This window comes from Periplaneta americana, chromosome 5, assembly GCF_040183065.1.
Source record: "Periplaneta americana isolate PAMFEO1 chromosome 5, P.americana_PAMFEO1_priV1, whole genome shotgun sequence".
Taxonomy (NCBI): domain Eukaryota; kingdom Metazoa; phylum Arthropoda; class Insecta; order Blattodea; family Blattidae; genus Periplaneta; species Periplaneta americana.
In genome coordinates, this window is record NC_091121.1 from 19,993,306 (window position 1) to 20,013,026 (window position 19,721).

General features: G+C 35.6%; 1 protein-coding gene across 1 annotated transcript in view; it reads right to left on the reverse strand.

Annotated features, from left to right (window-relative positions):
• Nucleotides 1-1,595: 1,595 nt before the first annotated feature.
• Nucleotides 1,596-19,721, reverse strand: part of LOC138699513 (uncharacterized) — a 33,150-nt gene continuing 15,024 nt past the window's right edge. Inside the window, exon 3 of the mRNA XM_069825454.1 lies at nt 1,596-17,352. Coding sequence (XP_069681555.1) covers nt 11,815-17,352 — 5,538 coding nt within the window. The 3' untranslated portion in view covers nt 1,596-11,814. The remainder of the gene's footprint in view (nt 17,353-19,721) is intronic.

Consider the following 19,721-nt stretch of genomic DNA (forward strand, 5'->3'; position numbering starts at 1 on the left):
ATTCTCGGAATAAGCCTGAAAGACAGAATCAGAAACGAAGAAGTACGGCGACGAAGCGGCGTAAAGGACGTGGTGTCACTCGCTAAAAGGATGAAATGGCGCTGGGGAGGACACGTGATACGAATGCAACCTACCAGATGGGCACACACGGCGACACTGTGGGATCCAAGAATTGGCTGGAGAAACCGTGGACGACCGAGGACCAGATGGGGGGACGAGTTCCAGTTGCAGCTAGGAGGACTGTGGACCAGAATAGGACGCCAAAGAACACGGTGGAAGGACGCAGTCAACCAACTTTGAGTGGGAGCAACAACCAGTGCTATCGAAATTGTGGACAAAGAACTAGGAATGTAAATAGACCATCAGGTCGGCTCTTCTGATGGTCAAGACTTGAGCCACCCCTGCCCAAGCAGGAGGCCTTGCCCCACTGGGGATTTACGGCTTTATTATTATTATTATTATTATTATTATTATTATTATTATTATTATGTGTAATCATTAATAATTAATTAACCAGAAAAAGTTAAACAATTAAATTATATATTAAAAAAATAACTTGGAATATGGATCACAATATTGTGATCCACACGACCACTAACGTTCATGTAAGCGCGCGAGTACTGGAAGGTTAAGAAGTACTCACACATTTGCATTTCGAACTAAGAATAATCTAATAAGGCCAATAATTTTATTTTTCATATTGTGCACTTTTAAACAGTTTTGGCGAAAATGTATATAATAATTTAATACTGCATATAATTGTCCAATTTCCCATTTTTTTTTTTTTTTCACGTTTTCTACACATTTTTAAGACAAAACTTTACAGATTTCCTTGAAGTGAGAGAGACGATTGCCACAACCATGTTCGAGGAATTCGTGACCCATGGAGACGGCCAAACATTCCAGTAAGTTTGGTTATTTGAGCCAGGCACCAGAAAGAAGAAAATATAAATGTAACATTGATTGTTTTGTATACAATTTTCTTTTTAAAGCCCATTTTTTGTATAAAACTGAGTTCAGTAACAATAAGGCTGATTTAAAAAGTGTACAATTATTATTATTACTATTGTTATTATTATTATTATTATTAGTAGTAGTAGTAGTAGTAGTAGTAGTAGTAACAGTTTTTTATTTCACAAAGAATGTCGGAAATATAACGCTGTACATAAGTTTACTGATAATTAAGATTGTGCGTAAATGTATGATATTAGGCTTACATGGCGAAAAAATAATAATCACGAAATTACTGAATAATTTCGAGGGAAAAATTGTTCCGGGGCCGGGTATCGAACCCGGGACCTTTGGTTTAACGTACCAACTGAGCTACCCGGAAACTCTACCCGACACCAATCCAATCTTTCCCTCTATATCCACAGAACTCAAAGTGGGCTGACAACCGTCAAGCAACCAACTTCGAGTGCACACTAACTCCGTGTGACTTAAATTGTGGTTTTCTGTTAACGAACAGTGACGTGTATTATGCAAATCAAGATTTCAGGTATAACTCCCTGTAAAGTTGATTTGAATAATTTCGAGGGAGTTATACCTGAAATCTTGATTTGCATAATACACGTCACTGTTCGTTAACAGAAAACCACAATTTAAGTCACACGGAGTTAGTGTGCACTCGAAGTTGGTTGCTTGACGGTTGTCAGCCCACTTTGAGTTCTGTGGATATAGAGGGAAAAATTGGATCGGTGTCGGGTAGAGTTCCCGGGCAGCACAGTTGGTACGTTAAACCAAAGGTCCCGGGTTCGATACCCGGTCCCGGAACAATTTTTCCCTCGAAATTATTCAAATCAACTTTACAGGGAGTTATACCTGAAATCTTGATTTGCACGAAATTACTGTCACATTTTCAACGAACAGTATGAAAAATTAAAATATATCAACAAAAATGCTTGGTCTTGTTTACAGGTCCATTTAAAAAAATAATAATAATAAATAAAGACCTGAGAAGAAAATCCACTCACGCTTATTGAAATGTAGCAGAGTTAGATACCTGTTTCGGATATCACTAAAATGTTATGTGATGTGTTATACTATTCTTGTATAAAGTGATTCGTAGATACTGGATATAAATAGAATCCGACCGACAGCTTAGGAGAAATCATTCTTCAGAGACGGAAAGATCTGAGCAACGACCAAAGCAATTTTTTGGTATCACAGATAATGAAAACGTATAATCTGGAAATCCATTTCTTTTGAAGCATCAGAATACTTTCTATTATACTCTGTACAATAATAATATAGAAAAGAAAAAACAAAGAACATGATTTTAAGTCATCATATCTAATAGGCTAGTTTTGTATGCTCTGCAACACACCCAACAGTTCTGCATCGCTACCACATGGCAGACGTAGGAAATTTAAAGATAGACTTTAATAATACCGAAAAATGGGACACATAGGCTACTTCAGACAACTCAAGCACAAGATCGGCAAGAGGTCTAATACTTTGTAAACCTAAGATATATTTTATGAATGAAGGAAACTTGAATCTACGCAAGTATTAAAAGATCTATACCGAAATGAAATGACGGTTCCAAATTTGTGACGTTCACAATCCATTATTATTAACGACATCCAAAATTCCGAATGCGTCATCTCCACAAATGCGGCAATGGATTTCCAACTCTTTCAGAGAGACAGGCATATTTGCTGCATCACATAGCCAATAGCCTACGGTACTATCACAGATAATGAAAACGTATAATCTGGAAATCCATTTCTTTTGCAGCATCAGAATACTTTTTATTATACTTCGTACAATAACAATATATAGAAAAGAAAAAACAAAGAATATGATTTTAAGTCATCATAGGCCTATCTAATAGTTTTGTATGCTTTGCAACACACCCAACAGTTCTGCATCGCTACCACATGGCAGACGTAGGGAATTTGAAGACAGACTTTAATAATTCAGAAAAATGGGACACATACTTCAGATAACTCAAGCACAAGATCGGCATAAGGCCTAATACTTGGTAAACCTAAGATATATTTTATGAATGGAGGAAACTTGAAGCAAGTATTACAGGAACTATACCGAATTGAAAGGACGATTCCAGATTTGTGACGTTCACAATCCATTATTATTAAGAACGAAATTCAAAATCAGAATGCGTCATCTCCACAAATGCGACAATGGATTTCCAACTTTTTTCAGATAGACAGGCATATCCGTTGCATCACATAGCCAGTACGGCACTTCCCTCTAATGAAGCAGCTCAGGAAATATTTAGATTCACTAGATTTCCAAAATATGTCAGATGAAGATTAAGATCTGAATAAACTGAACATCAAGTGTCAAAAGAACTATCAACAACAATGGAATCATTGTTAAGTTCGAAAGAAGTGCAAAAAAAATCAGAATTGTTATGAAATATGGTAAACTGAATTTCCCTCCACAAGTTCATTTTTATTACAGACGAGACCCTAATGCTTCTCTTCTGCGACACCCAAGACAACAAGGCTTTCCATAGGACAGCTTTCCTTCATTCTCTAAGAACGTAAAATTCAGAATATACAAAGTCATTTTCATATCAAACTTCAACAAACCAAATAGCAACAAGTGCAGGCACCATAAAATACATAACATCCTGAGGAAATTTGGATGAAAGTGCTGAAGCTGTTGGAAGAGCAAGATATGGCGGAATAAGAAATAATACATGAAGAGCTGAGAAGAAAATCCACTCACGCTCTCTGAAATGTAGCAGAGTTAGATATACGTTTCCGATATCACTAAAATGTTCTACGTGATGTGTTATACTGTTCTTGTATAAAGTGATTCGTAGATACTGGATATAAACAGAATCCGACCGACAGCTTAGGAGAAACCATTCTTCAGACGCGGAAAGATGTGAGCAACGACCAACGCAATTTTTTGGTATCACAGATAATGAAAACATATAGTCTGGAAATCCATATCTTTTGCAGCATCAGAAGACTTTTTTTATTATACTTCGTAAAATAATAATATAGAAAAGAAAAAACAAAGAATATGATTTTAAGTCATCATATCTAATAATTTTGTATGCTCTGCAACACACCCAACAGTTCTGCATCGCTACCACACGGGAGACGTAGGGGAATTTAAAGATTAGACTTTAATAATTGCGAAAAATGGGACACATACTTCAGACAACTCAAGCACAAGATCGGTAAAAGGCCTAATACTTGGTAAACCTAAGATATATTTTATGAATGAAGGAAACTTGAATCTACACAAGTATTACAAGACCTATACCGAAATGAAATGACTGTTCCAGATTTGTGACGTTCACAATCCATTATTATTAACAACGACATCCAAAATTCTGAATGCGTCATCTCCACAAATGCGACAATGGACTTCCAACTTTTCAAGACAGACAGACATATCCGCTGCATCACATAGCCAGTATGGTACTTCACTCTAATGAAGCACCTCAGGAAATTTTTAGGTTCACTAGATTTCCAAAATATTTCAGATGAAGATTAAGATCTGAATAAACTGAACATTAAGTGTCAAAAGAACTATCAACAACAATTGAATCGTTGTTAAGTTCGAAAGAGTTGCAAAAGAAAATCAGAATTGTTATGAAATATGGTAAACTGAGTTCCCTCCACAAGTTCATTTTTATTACAGACAAGACCCTAATGCTTCTCTTCTGCGACACCCAAGACAACAAGGCTTTCCATAGGAAGCTTTCTTCATTCTCTAAGAACGTAAAATTCAGAATATACAAAGTCATTTTCATATCAAACTTCAACAAACCAAATAGCAAAACGTGCAGGCACCATCAAAATACATAACATCCTGAGGAAATTTGGATGAAAGTGCTGAAGCAGTTGGAAGAGCAAGATATGGCGGAATAAGAAATAAATACATAAAGAGCTGAGAAGAAAATCCACTTACGCTTATTGAAATGTAGCAGAGTTAGATATATGTTTCTGATATCACTAAAATGTTATGTGATGTGTTATAATATTCTTGTATAAAGTGATTCGTAGATACTGGATATAAACAGAATCCGACAGACAGCTTAGGAGAAACCATTCTTCAGACGCGGAAAGATGTGAGCAACGACCAACGCAATTTTTTGGTATCACAGATAATGAAAACGTATAGTCTGGAAATCCATATCTTTTGCAGCAGCAGAAGACTTTTTTTATTATACTTCGTACAATAATAATAATATAGAAAAGGAAAAACAAATAATATGATTTTAAGTCATCATATCTAATAGTTTTGTATGCTCTGCAACACACCCAACAGTTCTGCATCGCTACCACATGGCAGACGTAGGGGAATTTAAAGATTAGACTTTAATAATTCTGAAAAATGGGACGCATACTTCAGACAACTCAAGCACAAGATCGGCAAAAAGCCTAATACTTTGTAAACCTAAGATAGGGGAAGGTTGCCTATATTGGACCAGTTTTTTGTTTTTTAATCCCATGTCTTTAATAATGATTAAATTAAATCAAAATATGTTCTAGTACATTCTACATTCTATGTACTTTCATCCTATAGTGTTATATTTTAAATTACACAATTCCTAATAAATATAAAAAGGTAAAACCAAAATCATGGAAACGGTCCAAATTGGGAAACCGGTTGCCTAATTTGGACTCATAGTGTCCCAATTTGGACCTTGCAAAAATACATTACTAATAGTAAACAAATAAGTAGAAGAAGGGTATTTATTATAAATATCTTTAATTCACCAAATTTTACGTTAAAAATGTATCAGATATTAACATTTTGTGAAAGAAGTTACACAATTCTATGAACTTTGATGAAAAATTAAAGAAAAACAAGATAAATTAATTACAGAAACACTATTGCATTCAAGCTGATTGTTACACTCAGAATATTTCTCTTTGCACTGAATTAGTTTTATATTAGTTGGTTATCTCGATTACATAGCCTATTTAAAAATTACAGTAAGACTCATAGAAAAGTAAAAAAAAAAAATGCAAAAATGTTACATAGAATTGGAAAGTCCCTGTTTGGCCAGGAAACTCCTGTGATTAAGGAAACATAGACATAAAAAATAAAAAGGTGACATGATTTCCTCTTGCGTTTGAAAGTTACCAGTGGCAGTATAAAGAACCCCGCCGCTTTGACAACACAGACTACTGTGGTGTTTACACCTCTTTCACCACTTACGGCTCCAACTTGGTGTTTCTCTTTCTGAGCTATAACTTTCTGATGCCTATTTTGCCCCGTTGTATATCCAGATTCGTCAACGTTGAACACAATATTTGCTGTGATACCATTCTCATCGACAGTTTTTTTCCAGCAGGTCGGAAAACTGGATAACACTGTCCCTATCGCACTCCATATACGCGAGCACGCTCGTTGAGTCCATAGTCACCATTTCTTTATGCTGCTACCGCCATCTTCAAAGTATCATTTCATTTCTGGTAGGTTCCTCTTTTTGATATCTTGAAAACATAAGGACACAGAATCCCCCAATATACTACTTTTTCTTAACGTTGACCATAATATAATGCTTTATATTCATGTTGAAAAAAAAACTAACAGTTTCCTAAATTGGACCAGTCCAATCCAAGCAACGCGCAGAGGTCCAACCTAGGCAACTTGTTCACTTATGCAAACAGACGACACTAAACAAACACATGAAATTAAAAACTAGTTTTAATACACGCAGATAGTAGCTAATGAAAAATACTTGGAATGTATAGTATAGAAATTGCTATTACTTACTCCTACTGCATATAGAAGCTTAAGATCCGTAGCGTAAAAATTGCAAGAGAAAACACCAAAACACATTAACGGCAATCCTATTCGCTAAGATGGCTGCAGCTCACTGAACTTCAAGATGAGTACCTTAGGCAGCGTCAGCAAGCAGTGGTGCCATCTGAAATGTTTGAAATACTTCTATATATGAAAATACAACTACGGTCCAATATAGGCAACGGTCCAAATTCGGCAACTCTCCCCTATATTTTATGAATGAAGGAAACTTGAATCTACGCAAGTATTACAAGAACTATACCGAAATGAAATGATGGTTCCAGATTTGTGACGTTCAAAATCCATTATTATTAACAACGACATCCAAAATTCCGAATGCGTCATCTCCACAAATGCGACAATGGACTTCCAACTTTTTCAGACATATAGGCATATCCGCTGCATCATATAGCCAGAACGGTTCTTCACTCTAATGAAGCAGCTCAGGAAATTTTTAGATTCATTAGATTTCCAAAATATTTCAGATGAATTAAAACCTGAATAAACTGAACATCAAGTGTCCACATAACTATCAACAACAATGGAATCGATGTTAAGTTCGGAAGAACTACAAAAGAAAATCACAGATAAGAGAGGAATCAATTGTTCGTGCAGTCATAGATAACACATAGACAGGACTGCTAGTGCTGTCAACCATAAGAGATGAAAGAACTCTCCGTGCATTCATAGATAACAGACGAAATAACTGTCTGTGCTGTCAGGGAAAACAGACGAAAGAGCTGTCCGTGCAGTTACATAGTCCAGCAGACGAAAAACTGTCCGTACTGTCATAAAAACAGACGAAAGAACTGTCTGTGCTGTCATAGAAAGCAGACGAAAGAACTATATATGCAGTCAAACATATACGAAAGAACCGCCCGTATAATAATCAGAGATAACAGACAGCATAACAGTTAGACATAATAGACGAGAGAACTGTCCGTATAATCATAAATTACAGACAACGAAATAGGCTATGCAGTTAAACATATCAGACGAGAGAACTGTGTATAATCAGAGATTACAGACAACAGAAAAGTTCATGTAGTTAGACATAACAGAAACGAGAACTGTTCGTATAATTGGAAATAACAGACAGCAGAACAGTCCGTACAGTCTGACATAATAGACGAGAGAACTGTCTGTATAATCAGAGATAATAGACAAACGAACAGTCCGTGTGGTAGGACATAACAGATGGGAGAACTGTCCTTATAATTAGAGATATCAGACACCAGAACTGTCCGTGCAATCAGATATAAGAGACGAGATAACTGTACTATGTTCAGAGATAACTACAAGAGAACAATCTGTATAGAACTGTCCGTACAATCTGAGATACAGGCAGCAGAACAATCCATACGGTCAGGAATAATAGATGAGAGATCTGTCCGTGCAAATCAGATAAGAGACGAGATAACTGTACGTATCATCAGAGACGACAACAAAACAGTCCGTGTAATCCGACATGACAGATGAGAAAACTGGCCTTGCAGTCAGATATAGGCCTAATACACCGAGGAGAGGAAGATGGTCTGGAAGACTAAAGATGAGTTTGAGTATTCGATCCCAAGACGAAAGAGGCCATGCATCTAGAACGTTTAACTTTAAAGTCTAAAATGCATGGGAGGAGGAACACTGAAATACTTGAAGGTAGGCAAAAGTAAATAGAGAGACTTTGTTCCGATATTGTTGCATAGAATGATGACTAATACGATGAAAAATGTTACCGATATAGAGGGTAAAATTTGACTAGATTAAGTTTCTTCTAAAAACACGAAGAAACAATTTCATTTTAATTTTGCAAAAAGTATGAGTAAATCTTCTTACCACGTATAAATGTTATATCTAAAAGATATATTAACATTGTTATAAAATCTCACAAACTAGGATTTTTTTATATGATGTAGGCCTATCTAGTTCTTACATTCATAACTTGTGAACACCGTACATGGACGGGGATTATAGATTTTATCATTGAACTGAAAAATTCATTAAATGGTGTTTGCTATATACAGTGAACTGTAAGTAATGTCATTAATTTCAGGGGTTTAGTTTTTTTTAGATATTTTAAGCGAAAAAGTTTAATACAACTTTGCTCGGGTTTTTTCTTTTGTTTTTTTTTTTCGAGATAAAAATTGTTTTATATGAAACATTTCATAACGTGTTTCGGGAAAGCCATTGATATAATTCCCAATATGCTCAGTCAATTTAAAAGAGCAGTGTATTATGATAATGAATGATCGAAAAAAAATAAGTTTTGTCCTTAAAATGTGCAGAAAGTTGATCCAAAGAAATGTAACTTTCCGTTCTACAAAGGAATTTTAAATGTTACCTTGGAATCATACACCAACAAATGCGCAGCAGAAAATTACCTTCCTCCACTACTGTGAGGAATAATAATGTTACCATGTAAATCCACAGTAGTTAACAATGTTTATTTCCAGCTAAATATATTAATTAGCACCAAGGTTTTCGTATGGACGGATATCTATTAGGCTATAATGTTCGTACCATACATTTCGTAGTTGCAATTAAATACAATGATATTTTTTCTCTGCCACGACAATATCTCTTATGTAAAAAACCACAACTTTTCAGGAAGTAATAATAATTTTCTAAAACCCTGTTAAAACAAACTTCAAACATTTTGGACTTCAAAAAACCGTTTGCACAGATGTTAGTAAGTTACTGTTACATTATAGACAACATTAAAACAATGCCGAAGCTAAGAGGAAGGCGGGAAATGGGAAGATTGGAAATGCTGGGTTTGTAGTGAAAGACCTGCCCTTGGTCAGAAAATCATAAATGAATGAACTACTACTTTCTTAAAAGTTGTGATTTTGTACATTGGATATATTGTTAGAACAGTGATGAATTGCCTTCCTTGTTAAATGTATTTTGTTCTGGCTGTTGTTTTTTAATTGGTTATTTAACGACGCTGTATCAACTACTGAGTTATTTAGCGTCGATGAGGCCGAAGATCCGCCACAGATTACTTGCCATTAGACTTACGGTTGGGGAAAACCTCGGAAAAAACCCAACCAGGTAATTAGCCTATGCGGGAATCGAACCCACGCCCCAGCGCAACTCCAGATCGGCAGGCAAGCGCCTCAGCCGACTGAGCTACGCCAGTGACTGGCTGTTGTTATGACAGGTACTCAGTAACATAGTACCTAACTTTTGTATGCTGTTGCATAGAAACAATGAGCCATGTGAATAAAACCTAAGCAATTGCTAGTAGTACTAAGTTTTAGCAACAGTATCTCTGTTTTAGCATTCAGCACTAACTATAGCATTTTTCTTTCTTGAAGTTAATAATGTTTTGCTACCTGTAATGCTTACAAGCAGAATTTGGAAAATTCATAGTATCTACTTGTTTGCATGATCTACCCTATCAAATCCTTTAAAATAAACGCATTGAAATTGATGCCAAGTCAACTGTTGTGCTACTCTTTTGTTTTCCCTCTCAACCTCTATTCCATCATGTCTTTAGAAAGTGAACATGAAGGTGATAATTTTTCAAACCAAGACAGTCATTACCTGTTATTGAAGGGTTGATGGCAAAAACCGGACAAGTCCAAAAATTCCAATTCTGAGCAGAGTACTGTTCTCTTCACTTCATTTCAAACGGCATCTATTGGCATAACAAGTTTCTACAAAAACCTGATTTGTACCATTGAAATGAATGTTTGAAAATGTAGTGTTTCTGCAAAAAGCCGATTAGTCCAATGTCTTTCTAGCAAAAGACGGACAAGTCTTGAACTTATCCGGTTTCTTTTTCGTTTCGTTTTACAACTGAAGGATCATAAAAATGAACCAGATAAAAAAAAAAGCAAGTCATCAGAATGAGACGAATGCTGAAATGGCAGAAGATGACAATAGCAGTGGGTGTGATGAGTGAAAACAGCTATAATAATAATAATAATAATAATAATAATAATAATAATAATAATAATAATAATAATAAATTTTATTGAGCATAATTTATTGGTTCTTATTAGAATAATTACTTTTCGGTACTCGATATACCTGACGTGCCAAAAATTTAAAGACTGATGGACACAAATTTAGAAAGAGAAAATATATAAACATAACAATATTGTTTTCTTTTGTTCAGGAAATCATTCCAATATTAAGTTTTTAATTTAATAAAACACTTATAAAGTATTTACTTGTATGTTGATACAGTTGACTATGAATGAAACATGATTTCACATTCTTTTTCTGAATTAATATGCGTACATATAAAATTTTCTGCAAAAAGTGAATATGTCCAAATATTTTTTTCCCCAAGAAATCATATAAAAGAGAACAGTGAAACTTTTTACCAAAGTTGGTAGATATATGAGATACCTAGATAAAATATATCCGATTATTTTATTGTATGAGAAACGTGAGGGACAGTTTTCTTCGTTTTCTGAAAAAAAAAAAATAATAATAATAATAATAATAACATTTTGGAATTGTCCACTTTTTGCTATCAACCCTTCAATTCAATTATCTGCTGGGTATATATAAAATACCACTTAATAAATCTCAACTACCAAAAATAAAAGCTGACAAGAAAGAAAAGCCTTGTGAGACTGTCTGGTAATGTTTGTAAAGCCATAACATCGAAGCAATTAAAAAAATTATTAATATGAAAACTGAAATGAAGAGAAAAGAGATAGAAATGCAACATACACTGAGGAGAGTGATAACCAAACTCTGTAATTGTTGCAAGATCTAATTTTCATAAAAAAACAGCCATTTTTATCAATTATACCATTGTAAAAATAAAATTCTAGCATGGATAGGACCAAACTTGAAAATATTCAAGCAGTTGCTAAAGAACTGAGTAGAATATTGTTTTATTCATTTAATTTTAAGTAAATGCTGGAAAATCTTGAGCCACTTGTCGCAATTTAGTTTTTACTAGAAACTATCTGGTATTTCCTTTTTAGCAAATGTTTTGACTTTAACTTTATTTACTAAAAGAGCAGCACTTGAATAAATAATCCAGTAAAAGCAATTTACTAAGTTCTATTCACATGGCCCAATGTGTTGCCAAAAATACCACAATGGTTAAGAGTCCTTGTTCTGCACTAAGTACTTCACAATAGATTCATGCCCTTTAATTGTTGCTATTTGCAGAGCAGTTTCACCATTTTTATCAGCTATATTAGTGTCTGCACCATGACTTACTAAGCATTCAACTATAGGCAAATATCCTAAAAATGCTGCTAAATACAATGCAGTTTGTTCGCTCTTGTTACAAGCGTCTAGTTCTATCTGGTGTTGTAACAGATATTCAACCACACAAAATTTACCTGTCCAGGCTGCTGAATGAAGCAGAGTGTCACCAAAGAAATTCACAGTGTTCAACAGAGCTTGGTTGTTCACTAAATATTTGACAACAGACAAATTTCCCTTAAATGCTGCAATATGGAGAGGGGTGTATCCGTCTTTGTCAGCTTTATTTATATCTGCACTATGCGTGACTAAACACTCCACAATATCCTGATGTCCTTCACTTGCTGCTATATACAATGCAGTTTGTCCTTTAATGTCACAAGTGTTTATTCCAGTCTGACTCTTCGAAAAATGCTCAACAGAAAAATGATGTCTGTATGTTGGTGTATGAGGTATGGTGTAGACGTTTGAGTCCGCAGGGGATGACAGTGCATACTGCAATAAATCTTTAACAATAGACAAATGTCCCTTAAACGTTGCTACATGCAAAGGCGTGTACCCATAATTTTCAATTACATTAATGTCTGCACCATGCTTCAACAAACATTCCACTACATCCCGATGTCCTTCACGTGCTGCTATGTACAATGCAGTTTGTCCTTTCTTGTTACGCATGTCGATTATAGCCTGATGCTCCGACAAATAGTTAACAATAGACAAAAGACCTCTTAGTGCTGCTGAATGAAGCGGGGTGTCGTCAAAGTAGTTCACAGTGTTTAATAGTGCTTCATTTTGTACCAGACACTTAATAACAGACAAATGTCCTTTAATTGTTGCAATATGGAGAGGAGTGTATCCATCGTTGACAGCTCTGTTAATATCTGCACCATGGGTGACTAAACATTCGACGATATCCTGATGTCCTTCACGTGCTGCGATATACAATGCAGTTTGATTTTTCTTATCACATATATTAACTCCTGCCTGATGTTCCAACAAACACTTAGCAACAGACAAATGATCTCTACTTGCTGCTGAATGTAATGGTGTGCGACTCTTTAAGTTCACAGTTGCTGACAGTGCTTTCTTTTGCACTGAATTTTTAACAATTGGTAGATGTCCTTTAAGTGTTGAAATATGCAAAGGAGTGTATCCATTACTGTCAGCTACATTGACGTCTGCACCATGTACGACCAAGCATTTGACAATATCTTTATGTCCTTCACGTGCTGCTAAATACAATGCAGTTTGTCCTTGCTTGTTACACAAGTTTACTTCTGCCTGATGTTCCAACATAAACACAACCAGTTGCACGTGATTTTGCCATGCTGCTATATGCAGTGGAGTGTGACCATGTAAGTCTATAGTGTTCAAAATTGTTTCGTTTTGCACTAATTGCCTGACCACAGGTAAATGTCCTTCAATTGTTGCTACGTGCAAAGGAGTGTATCCATAATTGTCAGCTATATTGATATCTGCGTTCTGATTGAGTAAGCTTTTGACAATATCCTGACATCCACCACTTGATGCTAAATGCAATGCAGTTTCTCCTTCTAGGTTAGTAGCATTTATATTTGACTGATTCTTCAACAAACACTCGAGGGCGGACAGATGACTTGTCAGAATGTTGCTTTCAGGTAGAAATTCAAAGTTTTGGCAAGCATACATTAATGGAGTATATCCAAATTCGTCCTTTATGTCTTCTGCGTCATTACGCAAGTCTTTATAATTTATTTGTAACACAGTTTTTAGCAACAATCTTACTTTGTGCCACTGTGGAGAGGAGGTCCTATCAAAGATAATATTTAACATTTCAAAATGTTTGTTGATAACGGCAATGTGAACAGCAGTTTGCTTTCTTGAATTCAATACAGTTTTCCGTAAATCTAAGCCATTTCTTTGAAGATATCTTGCCAGATCCAGGTATCCTTTCTTAGCACTTACTGACAAAGCATCAATGCCATAATTTGGATCTGTAATATTTTGCTTCAAGAGAATCAGTCTGTCTGTCTTTTGTGTTAGTCCAACTGTATTCTTGCTATAGTGTAGCAGCAAATCTGCAGTATCCCAAGATCTATTCATATCACTGTAATCTAGAGGATCGTATTTGAGATAATCCTTAATATAAATATTTGCACCATTTATCAGCAGTTCCTCAGCAATATCTCTGTAATTATAAAATGATGTAAGGTGCAGGGCTGATCTACCACAGTTATCACGTTGATCAACACACATTCCCTTCTGTAAGAGATTCCTTAGTTTTTTTATATCTTTACTGAGGACAGCCATATGCAATTCTAAATTTTCAGAGATCATGTAATTCATCATTCTCAACATGACTTGCAGCTCCGGTTGACACAGACATTTCCTGAGGAATTTTTTATTCTTCAAGTAATTCTTCTTGAGCCATAGAGCGCAGAAATATTCCGCGAAGGAACGATGGATGAAATGTGGTTTCTTGTTCACAATCCTATGAATAATTCCTATATTCAAACTTCCAGTTTCTATTTTGTTCACTATAGCTTCTAAATTTCTCAAAATATCTTTAGGTTCTAAAAGACTTCTATGTGACTCGGAGACCAAAATTGCCAATGAACATACAGTATGCATTTCATTAAATTCCTCATAGTATTTCCCACACGTAGACCTGAATGCTACATTAGTTGGATCAATTTTCATCTTTTGTTTAATAAATATATTAAATTTGAATTTCACAAATTGATTGAAGAGTTCTATTAGATTAATCTTTTCTGGAAGATCTACTTTTCCTGTATCTTTGAAAATTATCAAATGATGTTGAAAGCTCTCAGCCATCATTCTGGCCTGCAGGGGAATCCCCATAAACTGCAAGTCTCCATCCGAAAAGTTCTGTGTGGTTATTTGAAGTAGTCTATTGGCAAATTCTCTTGTTACGGCAGCATCAATCTGTCGGTCATGAATGGTCCAATAATTCTCCAAGAACAAAAGTTGTTCATCCACAGAGAATGGTAACAAATTGTATGACACGACACACAATTCTTTCTCTAAAATTTCTTTCATAATTGGACGTGATGTTATCCAAATCTGAGAGATTTCTGTTTTCATCATATTCCTTATAAAAGAACAAACGGTGCTGGTATAAGTAGGACTTATCTCATCGACTCCATCTAAAAGGACTATGATATTTTTCATGTCTTGCATGGCGATGTTAAATAAAGATTTTTCTAACTCTGAATCGCACACACCAGCAGCAAATCTCAACAGTTCCTTCATAAAGTCCACTGATTTCTCCCTATTCGCATACTTGTCTAATATGTGTGTGTGATCATTCAAATAAACTGGTATCACCCACTTTGTTGGAAACATTATCTTTTTCAGGATACACAGTTCTGACACAAGTGTAGATTTCCCCATACCTGGCTCTGCGATGACAACAACGACTCTATCAGGTAAACACAACAGTTGATCTTGATTGTAGCATACTCCTTCATTATCATCTGCATATTTCTGTATCAGAGAAAAGTCTCCCTTTGACTCCTTCCAAACAAGTTTTTCATCCTCTTGTAAGTTAATCCAATGCATATTTCGGTACTTTTCACACAGCAATTTGAATTCCTTGGAATCTCGTATTGTTACAAATCGACAGAGATTTGGGTCAACTTTTCTTTCTGTATTGATAATGTAAATATCTTCTGCCGATTCATCTGGGATTTTATCATAATTTTTCACATCAACGGCAACAAACTGAAAGCAATTTTCTGTCGTATACTCTATCATACAAATATCTCCTCCAGGCGAAATATTAGATATGTGCGTCTCAAGCACGCCACTAAGAGCTAAAACAGCAGAAAACTCACTTTTGCTTAGAATAGATTTCTTCATATAGATGTGATGTATTAAGGATCTTGGAATAAAACACTCTATTCCAATCTGAAGGCTCCTGCCTACTGTGACATCAGAGGATTTAAGAATTTGTAGTAACATATCCTCGTTAATTAAATGTTTGGTGCTTTCTGTAAGGAGATCTTTAAGCGTAACCTTGAAACCTTGTAACATTACTTCTTTTTGCTGAATTTTGTGTTGTGATTCTACGTCAAAGTGGCTGAAGACTGCCTCATCTATAAAAGAATAACTACATTTGATAGGTTCCTGGGAAACAATAATAAGCATGCGTGAAGGATGTTGAACATAGAGATAGTCTACGTTGTGTTCCACGTACTCCCAGTCCAGGACTAGGGTTGTGCACCATTCAGTTGGCCACAGAGCCAGAACTTCCTTCTTTAAGTGCACCAATGATTTCAAACCTATCACGATGTGAGGCTTATTCAGCCCTTGGCATATTTTCAAACAAGTCAGCAATGGCCATTTTGTCACAATATTTATTTCTGAAGTTTTTGGAAGTGTCAGTAAGCAATCTTTCTCAAACTTTACGCCCAGAGAATTCATTTTTTCATTCTTGTGTTTACTTAAAATTGAAAGCCTATTATGAATTATCCTCTGCCAGAAAATTGCTGTCTCTGTTAAGCAGTAGTTTTCTTTTCTCCACCAATGAGCAATGTTATCATACAATTCTCTACAAATAGACTTAGTGTCGACGTCATTCGTACAGAAATACTTCTGGATCTCTTTTTGCAAAATGTCGTCCATATTTTCTTCGTTAGGTTGGCCAACAAAAAAATACAAGTCATGCAGAAAATTATTACAGCTTTTCAAATCCCGTAACTCCGATTTAATGTGTTGTATTTCTTGAGAAGAATAACGTGAATCCAGTGTTACTGATAGCTGTTTTGATACCGGTACTGCCGTCTTGAATTCCTCGATTCTATTTCCTAATTCTTCTTCTGAAAGAGTTTTAAAGTCAAGAGACTCTAAGAAATCTCTTAGCTTTAGTAAATCCTGAAAGTATTGATAGAGATCTTGATCTGAGTTCTCACTAAATGAAAATACTGCTCCGATGTCTTCATTTGCTTGAAGCAAAAGTTGTGTGTAGCAACTAGACTGTCTCTGTTTCTGAGATAGCTGCAAATCCATTGTCGCATTTGTAAATATTACGTATTCAGAGTGATTGAAATCGCCTCTGAACACTGGATTTTCGTCCCCAGAAGTCTGAAATCGTCTCTTGATTTCGTTATATGACTTGCAGTACTTTATTAATTTGAAGTCACCCTTATTCTTGAAAGTTGTTAGACTGTGCATACTAATGGGCTGCTTGTTGGTCTTGTGTTTCAGCTGTACGAAACATGAGTTCCATTGTGCAGAGTGCTTGAGCTTGTAGGTTATTACAAGATCGTCAAAGGCACCAGCATCTTCCATGTTTGTGGCAATGTAGAACTTTTGGGCATGCTGAAGAGCCCGCAGGAACAACAGTGCTGCCACCTTTATCTCATACTCTTGTCCACCTCCATCTGCAAAACCTTTCGTCTTGCTGAAAGTGGGTGGCTCCATTGGCGCCTGAAAAGATCGTAGTGTACTGTATGTCTAATCAGAGAATTGTATTATTACTACTGTGACGTACACATGCCAGTATTAAGATAGATGTCAATATATTATGCAATACCACTGTAACAATAACGCATACCATAAAGAAATGGAAATAATACTGTTTTAGAAGAGAAGAACAACCTTAAACAGAATCCATATGTATAACAATTGGAAGATTAAAAATAGATTTCACAAAGATTACATATACAGAGTGATTCAAATAGAACCGAACGAATTCCTATCGAAGAGCGTGTGAATTGCTGAATGCTTTATGCCGAGTCATTTCATACAATTCTGAATACTAGATGGCAACAGCGCGAAATTCATCTCGCCAGTCTAATAGGTTATGACTAATTTCTCGCAACACAACGGCAATTCAGGATGAAATATGGTGTGTGACAAGTCCCGCCAAAATCAACAATACTGATACGCGATATGACATGTTAACTAAAAACAAGTTCCCTTCTCGGAGAACGAGGGAAACATAATTGCCAGGAACTACGGTAAGGGATGTTTGTACTAGATTGGAAAGTCGTCGTCTTCCTAACAAATATTAGGCCGAGTGGCCTGTTACGGTCTCAAACTAGAATTTTCAGTCCATATCTTCTTCGGACGACCTAGAGATCTTTTGCCATGCGGATGGTAATGAAACCGTGCTTTTGGAATTCTGCATCGATCCATTCGTTCGAGATGACCCTTCCACTGAAGTTGTTATTTGCTGATGAACTGCATAATGGGTTCTATTTGAAGTTCTTGCATTATGTCCTCATTTTTTTATGATCCCAGCTAGACTGGAACATCTAGCCTAAAGACATTGCGAACGACTGTCATAGGAAACGGGATATTCTTACGCAATATGTAAGAGAGGAACAAGTTTTGGCGATACAAAGTGACATCAAATCACCAACTTCTGGAAATATAGGTATAATGAAGAAGGAATGGTTTCAAGAGAAGCAATACTTCTGGAATGCTGGATATCACATCGTCACATGAATGCAAGAATTAGGTAACTCAATTTTTCCTATTTTGAGATATTGCCTATTTACTTATTTATTGCACTAAAAAATATGTCTTGTTTTCTTTTACCTATTTGTTACATTGGAAAATAGATGTCGCTGATATCGTTCAATCAGTTACCTAGTTCTTGCATTACATTCTTTGCTATTTTTGCTATGCTATAACAGAGATAACTAAAAAACGCAAAATATCGAGTTACCTAGTTCTTGCATTACATTCTGTGCGATTTTTGTTATGTTATAACAAAGATAACTAAAAAACGCAAATTTCGAGTTACCTAGTTCTTACATTCACATGACGATACGATTTACAGAAGACGTGTTATTATATTTGGCTGGGATGTAAAATCACAAAATTCCATGATATGAACTGCTGATAACTCTAATGGATTTGAAGAATAGTCATTTCATCCAGAGAAATGGAAATATGTTCTCATTATATCAATATATTTTAGATTTATATTTCCTCCCTATAACATAGTTTTAGTAAACTACTATTAAATTAATTTTCATCATTTAACCAAATAGCTATCTCAACTTGATTATAATTCTTTACATAGTGCATATAGGGTAGACTGAATTGAATTACATTAGCTCATAAATTAAATTATTACTTTCTATAGGCATCATCTCAAATTAAATAAACATGTAGGCTATACTAGTCGTTGAAATTTAACTGCTCGAGAATCTTTAGTATATTGTAAATATTTATAATTTAAATATGTATGTCACTATTGAATTGATTAAGGCTGGTTGAATGGAAGAGAAGGCTTTATGGCCTTAACTCTGCCAGCGAAAATAAAAGATTTCATTCTATTCTGTTCTATGTTGCGCCATATTTGTGTGTGAGGATCATCGGCCAAATTTTCTTTAGAGAAACGCTCAGCACCATTGCATATTTTCGGATTTTTACACAATGTTGAACAACTCGATGATGTGGAACTGATACAGGGTTACTTTAAGAAAGACTGTGTGCATGCCACACATTACCTAAGTCCAGGGAGAAAAACTGTGGCCACCACGATCACCCGACTAATCATTCCGGTGTTCTTTATGTGAGGCTATCTTAAGGAAAGAGTGTACCGTAACAAGCCTCGTACTATTGACGACTTAGAAGCTAACATTCGGAATGAGTTCATAAACATTGACGGTGCAACATTGAGAAGAGCTATGTACAGCACGAAACACCGTATCGACGTGTTCCTGACAAAACATGGCGGCCATTTCCGGCAATGCTGTGATGTGACATGCTCAACATAAGATAAGGTAAATTTTTTGAAAATGTCACTAGTTTCCATTCATTAGTTTGCGATCAAACTTACA